Source organism: Sorex araneus, chromosome 8, assembly GCF_027595985.1.
Source record: "Sorex araneus isolate mSorAra2 chromosome 8, mSorAra2.pri, whole genome shotgun sequence".
NCBI lineage: Eukaryota > Metazoa > Chordata > Mammalia > Eulipotyphla > Soricidae > Sorex > Sorex araneus.
The window spans coordinates 37,750,684-37,764,238 of record NC_073309.1 but is presented as its reverse complement, the minus strand read 5'-3'; the positions used below and the strand labels follow the sequence as shown (position 1 = coordinate 37,764,238).

The 13,555-nt window shown below is 41.4% G+C and overlaps 1 protein-coding gene across 2 annotated transcripts in view; it reads right to left on the bottom strand.

Moving 5' to 3' along the window:
* DPY19L3 (dpy-19 like C-mannosyltransferase 3) overlaps positions 1-13,555 on the bottom strand; it is an 83,589-nt gene that overhangs the window by 28,736 nt on the left and 41,298 nt on the right. For both annotated transcript variants that reach the window (XM_055145266.1, XM_055145267.1), the window contains 4 exons: positions 7,268-7,399; positions 4,946-5,047; positions 2,183-2,256; positions 1,788-1,946 (listed from right to left, as the gene is read on the bottom strand). In XM_055145266.1, the coding sequence (XP_055001241.1) occupies positions 1,788-1,946; positions 2,183-2,256; positions 4,946-5,047; positions 7,268-7,399 (467 nt within the window). The remainder of the gene's footprint in view (positions 1-1,787; positions 1,947-2,182; positions 2,257-4,945; positions 5,048-7,267; positions 7,400-13,555) is intronic.

The window sequence follows — 13,555 nt, the reverse complement described above, 5'->3', positions numbered from 1 at the left end:
ATTATCCATTGTATCCCGCACTCTGGCTTCTATATTAACACTGAATGATTATGCCAGATGAGAACAGATGCTCTTCTTCTTTCCCTGACACCCGGAAGAATCCTGCAGCACCTGCTCTCTACCCCTGGCCAAGTGGAAAGCCCTCACACTCCATGAATATCACTACAGCCTTCACACAAAGCAGGCGAGTTGTATAAATGGAATGGCGTGACCCTTCTCGTACTAAAAAGACAGAAACACTTTAAATACTTGGCATTGATAAAACAGCCTTCAAAGTCCATTTAGACATTTCTATGAAGACACCATAATTCTCAAATTAACGAAAGCAGTACCTTCCCTCTAATGAAACCCTATATCCCTCCCTGGTAGATGAGGGTGCTCTAAAATCTTTTATCTACAATCATATGCTGCATCAGCCTCCGGTCACAGCTCCGAGATTCACGCTGAGTGCCACGTGGGCATTTTCACCCAACACCACAGGTCAAGCGACCTTCCTGTGGAGGGTGTGGTATGGAGTCCTGTGGGCACCGAGGGTGTCTGGAGTAACATCAAATCACATTGTCTAGAATAATTCTCATCTGTGTTCACAGGATGACATTTTACCTTTGGGTTAGGTATAAAAAAAGAACACTTCAGAAAGATACTAAAATAGTTTATAGTCAATGAAATATTTTCACGGTTCAATGTTGCTTCATTCTTAATAATCATAAAACACCTCAACTGATCTGGGCTCATTTTAATGACTTTTTCCCCTCTCATAGCTCTCTGGTGGCTGTGAATCACAGCTCAGTAGCACCTTAATTGGCAAGGTAACTACATAGAAAAAGGGTTTCTTTCCGAGCTTCATTAAGTTTTCATAAATGACAGTAGCTTCAACTTCTTACACTTAATTTTCCTTCTACTTAATATGGATAGTAAATGTGAAATCTTCCATCAACTTGATTGGGAGATACTCTACAACTTTAAATATAATTCTGCATACTTTTTTGACTTTTTTCTCCCAGATTAAGTAGAATGCTAACTATTAGAAAGTTTTTAGTAAGGATGTTATAGATGCTAATAATCATGGTTCACTACAACTTGAGAAACCTCAAACATGGGGCCACAAACAAACAATAATCAATGCTTGGTATTTTATAAAAAATTAACAAGAAGGAAGAAAAGCACAGGAAAAGAATAATAGAACAGAGATTATGAGTCAGTAAAATAATACTAGTAATGAGTTACAATCTACACATTTCTCTAGGAAAGAGACCATTATAGGTCCCGTATGCTTTGTTAACTTGTTTCTTTTTCTTTTATTTTTTGGCTTTTTGGGTCACACCCGGCAATGCTCAGGGGTTACCCCTGGCTCTACACTCAGGAATTACTCCTGGCAGTGCTCAGGGGACCATATGGGATGCTGGGGATCGAACCTGGGTCGACTGTGTGCAAAGCAAACGCCTTACCTGCTGTACTATGGCTCCAACCCCTGTTAACTTGTTTTTGACAAGACTCTGAAGAATAAATACGCTTAGTTCTACACACAAGGAAATAGAAGTACTGAAAGGGGACATCCTGCACCCGAGAGTGAGGGTTAGGACCTAAACCAGAATGCATGGCACCCATTCTTTCGCTGAGTCTCTTAATTGCTTCACTATTCCTGAGCGTCGAGTCCAATCTATACAGAGACGTTCCCCCTTAATATAATACTACATCAGTCTGTGTTTGATATATTCATTTCCAACTGAATGATTTTTTTCCTGCATCACAGAACAAGTCCATTAAAGCATGAGATTCTTGCATACCTGAGATTATGGAAGGCAACAGTCAATGCTGCAATCACAGTGATGAACAGAACAAATACGTAAGCATAAAAAAGCAGGGTGTCTGAAAGTCTTTCAAATGTATTGAAAGGTAGGAGTCCAAATGCTTCTTCACATAGATAGAGATTTGCATCAAAATCTCTAGGGGACAGATGGAAAGCAGTATTAGATTCAATAAAAGTAAACTATATTTGCATATTTTTTTCTTAAAGTCATCTACATTAATAGTTGAAAGCACAGCACAGTATCAGGTTTTTTCTGTGCTGGAGACAGAACCCAGAACCTCCAACAAAGCTGAAGTGCTTGACGGCTGAGGTACATCCTTGGCCAATGATAAAACAGGCTATGATTTAAATGCTATATAAACTCATTCATACCTTGTTGCTCCAAACCCAAATTTTGCCTTCAGAAATTTAAATATGTGTTCATCTGACTTCAGGTTAAGAAATTTCTATTGGGGAAGAAGAAAACAAAGTGTTCTTAGTATTTTAGGCCTGGTCCTGATCATCTCCCACTAAATACATTTATTCACTGTCTATTTTCATTGATATGTACGTTCATATAATATTAATTGGTAACTATTCACAATAGCACTGTAGCACTGTCATCCCCTTGTTCATCGATTTGCTCGAGCGGGCACCAGTAATGTCTCCATTGTGAGACTTGTTGTTACTGTTTTGGGCATATCGAATACGCTACGGGGAGCTTGCCGGGCTCTCCAAGAGGGACAGAGGAATCAAACCCGGGTCAGCTGCGTACAAGGCAAACGCCCTTCCCACTGTGCTATCGCTCCATCCCACTATTCACAAAAATTTTAGAATATTGAGGAATTCAATTGTTTTAGAATATTGAGGAATTCTAAAGAAGAACCTAGATGTTCCCTCTTTTTATTTGCTTCTGCTAGCATAATCACACACACACACAAAAAGCTAGGCTGGAGAGACAGTACAGTGGGTAAAGCACTTGCCTTGAATGCTGCCGACCTGGGTTCAATCTCCTACGTCAAGTATGCTCCCCCAAGCCCCGCCAGGAGTGAGCTCTGAGCACAGAACCACAAGTAAGCCCTGATCAGAGCCAGGTGTGGCCCTCAAAGAAAACGAAACAAAAAGTGCAATGCAGAACTTTTTTTTTTTCTTTTTGGGTCACACCTGGCGATGCACAGGGGTTACTCCTGGCTCTGCGCTCAGGAATCACCCCTGGTGATGCTCAGGGGACCATATGGGATGCTGGGATTTGAACCCGGGTCGGCCTCGTGCAAGGCAAATGCCCTACCCGCTGTGCTATCACTCCAGCCCCAAGTGCAATGCAGAACTTAAAGTAAAATAGGTAAAAGGACAGCTCTTTGGTTTCAGGGGGAGGGAGACAGCTAAAGCCTCATGATACACAGGTTTCTAGAACAGAATACCAAAAATAAGATGACCTGAAACTTCAAACAGGCACACTGCTTAAAGTGTTTGTTGGCTTGGGGGGTCTTTTGTTTGCGGATAAAACTAATGTAAGACGTAGCCACACAAAGACAATTAAAACTGCAGTATCTCATCTCAAGGGTTGAAGAGATATACCCTAGTGTTTATCATCATTCATCATAAATTTCTGGCTTCTTAAACAGTGCTCAGGGGGCCTAGGGTGACTCCCTGGTGGTGCAAGGTCACCTGGGCCAGAAGGTCCAAGGTGAGGGCCTAAGGATGTGGTACCGCACAAGTCCTGGGGTGTGAGGGACTGCCTGGGTCACCTGGAGGCACTCAGGGACTTCCAGGGCTGCACCCTGCAACAGGAAGGGGTCTCCAGGGCTATACCTGGCGATGCTTGGGGGAAAATGGTGCTGGGGATGGAAATGGGATTGGGTGCGTGCAGGACACCTGCAGAACACCCTGGAGCTATATCTTTATCCCTGATTATAATTTTAATTCACATAACTGCATTTTAAACTTATAACTTGCAAAAATACACATACTACCCATGGGTGAAGTAATTGCATCCAAAGGATACTGAAAAAAATAAAAAATAAGGCATTCACAACGGAGGTTAGTGGACAAAATATGTTTACTAGCGATGAGCTGCAAATCTGAGCTTATACATTCCAGTTGCAAATGCAACAGGAGATCAAAAAGCATCCATGTCACTTACAGAATCCTAAGGTTAAAACGTGCCAGTTGCTCTGAGGAGGTCCGAATAATCCCAGAACAGACTCAAGGGAAAAAGATGCTCCCTGGCCTCGTGAAGAACAGCACAGGGTCTCAGGGACTACTTTTTCTAACTCCTCTCCTAGTTTGATGCTGGCAAAAAATGTCAAAGCCAATTCAGCCGAAGTCATCCCCAGATCCGGCCATGCAACTCTGCACTGGCTTAATCCACGCTCAGGGCACGGAGTGTCAGGACGGACCTCGGGCTCTTTCAGCCTCTCTCTCAAAAATGCTTGATTATTCTTCTCAAATACGTTCTGTCTTAAGTAGTGAATGATATCAACTAAGAAAACAGTGACAAGAGCTAGAAGTTAAGGTGACTAGCTCATGAAGAGTCTTTTTATTATTTATTTTTCTAATTTTGGTTTTGGAACCACACCCAGTAGTGCTCACAACTTACACCTGGCTCTGCGTGCAGGAATCACTCCTGGCAGGCTCGGGGACCACGTGGGGTGTTGGGGATTGAAGCTGGGTTGACTGCGTGCAAGGCCATGCTCTACCCGCTATACTATTGCTCTGGCCCTGAAGTGTTTTGTTTTTTTTTTTTAATTTGATAGTCTGTAGGCTAGAACAGGAACCCTTACCCTCTGATCTGTTGAGTACATGTGGATATCCAGTTAATATCCTGAGTCCAGCCCGTTAGAACTGGACAGACCATCTCAATCAATCATTGTGGTACTAAGGGCAATCGATTGTTTATTAATCATTAAACACAACAAAAAACATGCTGCCACCTATTCTCTGGCTCTACAGTGTACAAAACAATATCTTAAAAAGTAGAATGTTTTAAATATAGAGAAATGATTCATTTGATGCTTTCTAAAGTTGAGCTTTAAAAACGTTTAATGACTCAAAAGGTGAGTTCAAGGTATAAGGTATTACAGGCTGACCAGAAACCAATGACGACAATAACTAAAACAATCATAATTTTAAATTATGCCATTTTTCTTAACCTACCTTAATAGTGTTGTTGAGAAAGAGTGTCAAACAGAAAACCACAAACAAATGTAACAGAAGTTTTCCAAGCCTATGAAGGAAGCTCCCAGTTTTCAGATTTTTCTAGAAATTAAAAGAATTTTGAGTTTAAAATTTTAATGTCACCTCATAAACATTTATGATAAAATTACTTAAGGACTTTTCTAAAACATATGAGAATATAGTCTATTAATTTTCATGATGCTGTCAGTATTTGTAATTTCGTGTTTTTTTTTGCTTTTTGGGTCACACCCAACAATGCACAGGGGTTATTCCTGGCTCTGCACTCAGGAATTACTCCTGGCGGTGCTTGGGGGACCATACGGAATGCTGGGAATCGAACGCGGGTTGGCCACGTGCAAGGCAAACGCCCTGCCCGCTGTGCTATCTCTCCAGCCCTTGTAATTTCTAATAGTAAATAAATCCCTAAATAACGAACTCCTTCAGATGAGAAAATGTAGCTTAGAACCTTTTTCCCTCTTAAAAGATTTTGCAACCTGAGTATGGGATCTTCCACTTAACAACACTCATGCTTTGATGTAGTAAATCTCCAGATGATTTGTCCATTAGTCATATAATCAGAGACATAACTAAATGAACTACCAACATTAAAAAGTAACTTGAGTTCATTGACATATTAATTTTCTTATAAGTCTTGGATAACTTGATTCATCAGACATAATCATATTGAGAGAGACCAAATATGGATAAAATAAGTTGGATGTTCACGTTGTGGATGATTATAGCTTTTAAAAACTGTTATAAGTAGAGAGAGTAAGAGAGAAACTGCCTGCCATAGAGCAGGGGGGTGGGATGTGGCGAGGGGAGGGACACTGGGGACATTGGTGGTGGAGAATGTGCACTGGTGGAGGGATGGGTGTCCGATCATTGTATGACTGAAACTCAAACATGAAAGCTGTGTAAATGTAGCTCACAGTGACTCAACAACAACAACAACAATTTGGTAACATTTACATAGAACCAGTTTTAAAAAATTAGTCACTTATAATTTTTAATAAAATAAAAAAAATTATTTTTCTGATGCGAACTTTTAAGATACATCCTTTCAGAAACTTTCAAACACACAATACAGCACTATTAACTAGAATCACTAGCTTTTTACAATCTAATAAAAACTGTTTTAAAAAAAATCTTTGTAGGGGCTGGAACAATAGCACAGCAGGTAGGCCTTGCACGTGGCTGACCTGGGTTTGATCCCCAGCATCCCATATGGTCCCCCGAGCACCGCCAGGAGTAATTCCTAAGTGCATGAGCCAAGAGTAAACCCTGTGCATCGCCGGGTGTGACCCAAAAAGCAAAAAAAAAAAAAACAAAAAACAACCAACTCTATATGTCAACAGCCTTCATTCAAAGCCTAATGAAGAAAAATGTTTTATTCTTCTAAAAGCAAGAAACAAAAAGAACTTTTACTGAAATAATTATGACAAATGTTTCTCATAATATACTTACGAGATATATACTTAATATACTCTCATAATATACTATAACAAAAAAAATAAGCTTTTGATATTATAAAGGAAGACGAACTAACTCTTAACTCTCCTGCACATTTAAGAAACTTTCTATTATAGCCCCAAAAGGTTCTTATCATGATACGGCAAGAATGTCCCATTTTTCTAAAGGTGCTTATTTGAAGCCTCAGAATTTTCAAAACAGCATTAATTTAAAAATCTGCTCTGTGGGGCTGAAGCGACAGCCCAGCCGGTAGGGCGTTTGCCTTGCACGCGGCCGACCTGGGTTCAATACCCAGCATCCCATAGGGTCCCCTGAGCACCGCCAGGAGTAATTCCTGAGTGCATGAGCCAGGAGTAACCCCTGTGCATCACCGGTGTGACCCAAAAAGCAAAAAAAAAAAAAAATCTGCTCTGTGGTATGGAAGGTAGGGGTGGAGGTCGTTACTACATCGAGTAAGGGTAAGGTAGTCCACTTGCTTTTGGGCCACAGAATCACATTCCCACCAGCAACATGTTCTTATTTCTTGAGTTCTCACACCAAAACAAAAGTCAAAAATTTTCTTTCACTTCATCTCTAAATGAATGATACGCAAAGGAGAACCTTCGGTTAAGTCCTAATTCTCTAGGCAGTGAAAAATGTCAAAACAAAAGGATGGCACACTAAATGATTTAAAATAAAAATGCTATTAGCAGATACTTAAACACACATGCGAGCATGCCTGCGCGCACACGCGCGAAAACACACACACACACACACACACACACACACACAGAGTCCAACCAATTGTACAATTTAAATATTTTGACAAAGAATGAAACAAAGGCCTACCTGAAGTTTTCGAGCAATTAATACTGAAAGGTTAAAACTGATGAGCAATGATCCAAGAATCATGGAATTAAAAAACTGAAGAATGCAAACGAGGAGTAAACCTGATATTTGTATACCATAGAGCCACGTTGCCTGCAACAAACGAAGATTAGATGGTTAAACATATTAAAATCAAGAAATGCTGACATTTTAGCTCCGAATTGGGTACGTCCCAAGTAACCAAGATTGCAGAATACACACCTAATCTTGGGTAATACAATCTGAAAAAGAGGGCTTTGAGAGATAGGACAGAAGGTAAACTACTCACTGGGGGTTGCTTTGGCTGGCCCACCCAGGCTCAATCTCAGACACCATCTGACCCCTGCTCCACTGAGCACAGAGCCAGGAATAGTCCTTGACCACTGCAGAGTGTGACCCCAATACCCATCCCTCTTACCCCCCCATCTCAAAAGATACTAATTCCAACGTTTATTCACCTCTTCATTTTAAAACATAAAAGAGTAAATGTCACTGTCATCCCGTTGCTCATCGATTTGTTCAAGCGGGCACCAGTAACGTCTCTCATTGAGAGACTTATTGTTACTGTTTTTGGCATATCCAATACACACGGGTAGCTTGCCAGGCTCTGCCGAGCGGGCTCGATACTCTCGGTAGCTTGCCAGGCTCTCTGAGAGGGGCGGAGGAATCGAACTCAGGTCAGCCGAGTGAAAGGCAAAAGCCCAACCGCTGTGCTATCGCTCCAGTAAATAAAAGGGGTTAAGATGAGTAGAGGAAGCAAACAAGGGTGAAAGTATATTCTGTGACCAGGATAACAGCATGGAGTCTTCCTTAACTCCCTGATAGGGGCTGGGGAGACAGCTCAAAGGATTAATGCACATATTTTTTTGCACGCTGGAGGCCTGAGTTTGATCCCTGGGCACTCGGAGAAGAGTCGCCTCCCAGCAGGCCATGTGTAGCCCCCAAACCAAATAAACTCTTCCAGAATTGTCCTCGACAGCCATCCACCAGAATTTTATTGTATTGTTATTTTCAAATTTTCCTGAAGGCTGATTTAAGACAAAGTTCCCCTGTAAGGCGGCTCATACACGGCTTCATTTCCTCTGCCTATTCGCCTGCCTCCTCAGAAGCAGGCCCCCTACCCCCTCCCCCGCCCCAGCCCCTCATCTCACAGGGCGAGTGGCCCAGTTCAGTGCAGAGGCAAGAACCTGGTACCAGCACTCATACCAAAGGTCTGGTTCCGGCAAAAGTGGTTGTGTAGTCTCGGTTTGCATGGGACTTGGCTCATCCGTCTCCTACGAGGAGTGATTATACCTTGCTCAGAGTTGCAAAATAGTCTACCCGCATTTACTGAAGGACTTGTACGAGCTCTTTCTATATTTAAGATGTTCCTGATCAGGTACATGTGTTTCACAAATACTCCACCCCATTTTGTGAGTGTGTATGCACTTTCTTGGGATGCTTTGAAGTACCCAAATTTTCAATTCTGATGAAACAAATAGAACTTTGCTTGTTTTTTTTTTGTTGTTGTTGTTTGTTTGTTTTGCTTTTTATTTTTAGTCATTTGTGCTTTAGTATTACAGCTGAGGTTTGGCTTACTCCAAGATCACTTAGACTTACTCCTATGTTTGCTTCAAAATATTTGGTATCTTTAGCTCTTACCTATTAGTCTATAACCTATTTGGGGGCAAGAGGGAGTTCACCAGCAGTGCTGGTTATCCTGAATGCTAAGTGTTGGGGTGCTTGGGTGCAATGCATGAGCTTCAGAGCCATCTCCCTGGCCCCCAGTGACCTATTTTCTTAAAAAAATTTTTTTATTCAATATCCATGAGATGGGCTGGAGTGATAGCACAGCGGGTAGGGCGTTTGCCTTGCATATGGCCGACCCGGGTTCGATTCTTCCACCCCTCTCGGAGAGCCCAGCAAGCTACCGAGACTATCTTGCCTGCACAGCAGAGCCTGGCAAGCTACCCGTGGGGTATTCGATACGCCAAAAAACATAATAACAAGTTTCACAATGGAGACATTACTGGTGCCCGCTCTTGCAAATCGATGAGCAACGGGATGACAGTGATACCGTGATCCATGAGACAGACCATTACAAAGCTGTTCATAACTGGTTTTCAGTCATACAACGATCCAACACCCATCCCTCCACCAGTTACAATTCCCACCACCGATGTCCCTGTTTCCCTCCTGCCATCCCCCAACATTCCCTCCCCTCCCGAGTCTGGCTCTGTGGCAGGCACTTTGTTTCTTTCTCTCGCTCCTTTTGTGCATTACTGTCTGAAATTCAGGTACTAACAGGCCATCGGGTTTGTTCAGGGCATTCAGTATTTTTATAGGGAAAGCTGGAGTAGGTTTTTTTTTTTTTTAACTGGGTGGCAGCACAAAATCAATTCAAAATGGATTAAAACCTTGATATTAGACCAGAATCCATAAATTAATTGTATTGAGGAAAACACAGACAAAACTCTTCATGACACTGAATCTATAGGCACCCTCAATGATTCAATGCCTTTCGTCAGGCAAATGGAAGCCAAAATAATCCAATGAGACTCTATCAAGAAGTTTCTGCACTGCACAAGAAATAGTGATCAGAACAAATATTCTCCACAGATTGGGAGAGAATATTTTCCCACCACTCAGAGATAGCGCAGCAGGTAGGGCATTTGCCTTGCATGCGGCCGACCTGGGTTCGCTTTCTCCATCCCTCTTGGAGAGCCTGGCAAGCTACCGGGAGTATCCCACCAGCACAGCAGAGCCTGCCAAGCTCCCCATGGCGTATTTGATATGCCAAAAACAGCAACAACAAGTCTCACAATGGAGACGTCACTGGTGCCCGCTCGAGTGATGGGATGACAGTGAGAGTGATGTTCACTGTAGCACAGTAGCCCAAATCTAGAAAACGCAAGTATCCAAGAACAAATGACTGGATGAAAAAACAAAAGTACATACAAATAATGGAATACTACTCGTCTGTAAGAAAAGATGAAATCATGCAATTTGTTGCTACATGGATGTGACTGGAGGGTACCACGCTATACAAAGTCAGCCAGAAGGAGAGAGTCAAATACAGATTGACGTCTCTCATATGTGGGATATAAAGATGCATAATAAGGGAATAACAAATGGCCAAAGGCTATAGAACCTGAGAACTGGCCTACAGAACTGAGTTTCCAGGAACAGGAGTGAGGAGGTGGGGTGTCCCTGAGGCAATGATGAAGGGTGTGGGGTTGAATGCTATATGCAGAAACCCTATCAATTTAATGTAATTTTTTAAAAGATGCAAAATAAAATTCACTGTCACTGTCATCCTGTTGCTCATCGATTTGCTTGAGCGGGCACCAGTAATGTCTCATAGCACAGGGGGTAGGGCGTTTGCTTTGCACGCGGCTGACCCACCGACCTGGGTTCGATTCCTTCACCCCTCTCGGAGAGCCCGGCAAGCTATTGAGAGTATCTTGCCCGCATGCAGAGCCTGGCAAACTACCCGTGTCGTATTTGATATGCCAAAAATAGTAACAGTATGTCTCACAAAATAAAATTAAATTAAAAAAATTAACTTTAACAAAGGCTATTCATTCGCAGATACATATATATTTTTTTTATTTTTTTATTATTATTTTTTTTTTTTGCTTTTTGGGTCACACCTGGCGATGCACAGGGGTTACTCCTGGCTCTGCACTCAGGAATTACCCCTGGCCGTACTCAGGGGACCATATGGGATGCTGGGATTTGAACCCGGGTCGGCCGCGTGCAAGGCAAACGCCCTACCCGCTGTGCTATCTCTCCAGCCCCTCAGATACATATATTTTTAAATAAAACTTTGACTTGGAACTCACACTCCTATCTCATACCATACACAAAATCAATCAAAAAAATCCATAAATTATAAAGACATTAGGAGGCAGCCATCGGCCTGAAGACATGAGAAGGTTATTGTGTTTGTTTTACTGCTATCAGCTTTCTTTTTATATAAGTAAATGAGCCTCTAGGAAAGAAGTGAAACTTGTTTCACTTACAAGCTTAGAGTTTTGCAAAGTTACTGATATTTGAAGCTCAAGAGAAACACTGCTGGTGAGCAGCCAGAAATGTAAAACTGAGAAGTATGATGTGCTGGGAAGTACTGGACTATCAGAAGATCACTGGATGTTCCTTTTCAAGTTCCATTAGTCAGCTCAACTTATAAATAAGCTATATTGTATACATCCTCATGTCCCTCATCATTCATAATTAAACAAACCGAACATTTGTTGAACACTAATAAAGCATCAGTGCTGTGAATGACTCAGATATATTAACTCAATCTGACTCTGGAGTCTGTGTTCTTTAGCACCATGTTAAAGAGGCTAAACTATAAAGAGTGCCATGGAGACTCAACTTTATAACGAAGTCGGTAAAGACTGAGTTTTTAATGCGCCAAGGCAATTCAAGCCTCATTAAAATGCTTAATAATATTAAATTTAAAAAAATTACCAAATTTTTTCTATTTTTCGATTGCATTGACTTTTTACTCTTACTATTATCTTCCTTCTGCTTATACTAGGTTTATTTTGCTCTTCCCTGTTTAAAGTAGGCTTAGTAGATTAATTTCAGACTTTCCCTCTAACGGTATGCACTTAATGCTAAGCATTTTCCATATCGATGCTTTTGCTCTCATGAAGTTTTGACAGGTTGCATTTTCATTGCTCCTATAATAAAACATATAGGTGGCATTAAAACATAATAAAACATAACTTGAGTTTAATGTTCTCTGAGCTATGCTGTGACTCACTGATTATATAGAAGGGTATTTTTATAAAGTATCAGAATTTCTTCCAATCTTTCTATATTGAATTCCACTTTGACTCTGTTGTGATCAGAAAACACTGCTTTCTAAAAAGCAAAGAGCAAAAAAATCATGTTTATCATATTAATACTTTTATATTAACTGGATCTATTTTATAGGTCCAGGAAGTAATGCATGTTGGTTAATACTCTTTAGAGCTACAGAGAATGATTATCTGCTGTTGTTGGGCAGAATGTTCCCAAAATAATGATCAGTCCTGTAGGCAGGTGGTGGTGGAGGGCACTCTTACCCTTAATAATTTCCTGTCTTATTATACCAGCTGTTGAGAAGAGGTGTTGAAGTGCTCCACTCCATTTGGTTGTTTCTCCTTTCAGATATGTCAGTTTCTGCTGCACATACTTTGTTTTTCTGTTGCTTGGTACATACACACTTGGTCTTGCCGTGTCTTCATCGTAAATTAAGTAATTACGATTTAAATGAGCTTTTTAAAAAAGCATTTTCTAATACATTTTCTGTTCTTGTAATTTTTGCTCTGACCCCTACTTTATTTGACATTAACATAGCCACTCCTATATTTAAAAAAATTAATGTTCACATGGTCTATCCTTATTCTTTTACTTTCAAATTGACCTATACTATTGGAAGTGAATTTCTTAAGTTAGGCTATGACTTTTTTCATCTAGTCTACTCATCTGTCTTCAAATAGATTCATTTAGCTCATTTACTTTTAATATAATAATTGATAGGTATTAAACTCACCAATAAGGAGCTCCCCAGAGGAATCTGAGGGCTTGGGAACCAATCCCAGTGCTCCTCTGGCCGGCAGTCTGATGGACCTGATGGTAGAGACTGGGGCGCCTCATGATGCACTATTAGGCCCAGCCATGCTGGGGGCCAACAGGGAAACCTCTGAAATGCTGGAGGTGACTGGGGCCACCACAGGCAGTGCTGGGGGACCACGCAGTCTGGAGATCAAATGCAGGGGCTCTCACCTGTGAGAGATGTGCTCCACACCTTCGAACTACCTCCCAGGATCCTGCTGTATTTTTGCTTTATCTACATGCTTACTCTTTTTCCTTCCCATTTCTTTTTTCCTGCCTTCCTGTGAGTTACTGGGACACTAAGAATATCTTTCTACAGAAATTTTAGTGGTTGTTTGAGACAGCTATAAAATGAAAACTCAGACGGTGTCACAATTTTTGTTTCAGTCATCAAATTCTAGAAAACCCCAGTAAGAAGGAAATCTTAGAAAAAGGAGATGAGAAGTCAAGTCAGACTTTTCTTCTTTTTGCTTTTTGGGTCACACCCAGCGATGCTCAAGAATTACTCCTGGGCGGTGCTTGGGGGACCGTATGGGATGCCGCGTATGGGATGCCGCAAATCCAGGTCAGCTGCATGCAAGGCAAATGCCCTACCTGCTGAGCTATCACTCCAGCCTGACTTTTCTTCTTTTCTTCAAGCCTTTGCTCTCTTCCTGATGATGTCTGAACATTTCTTCT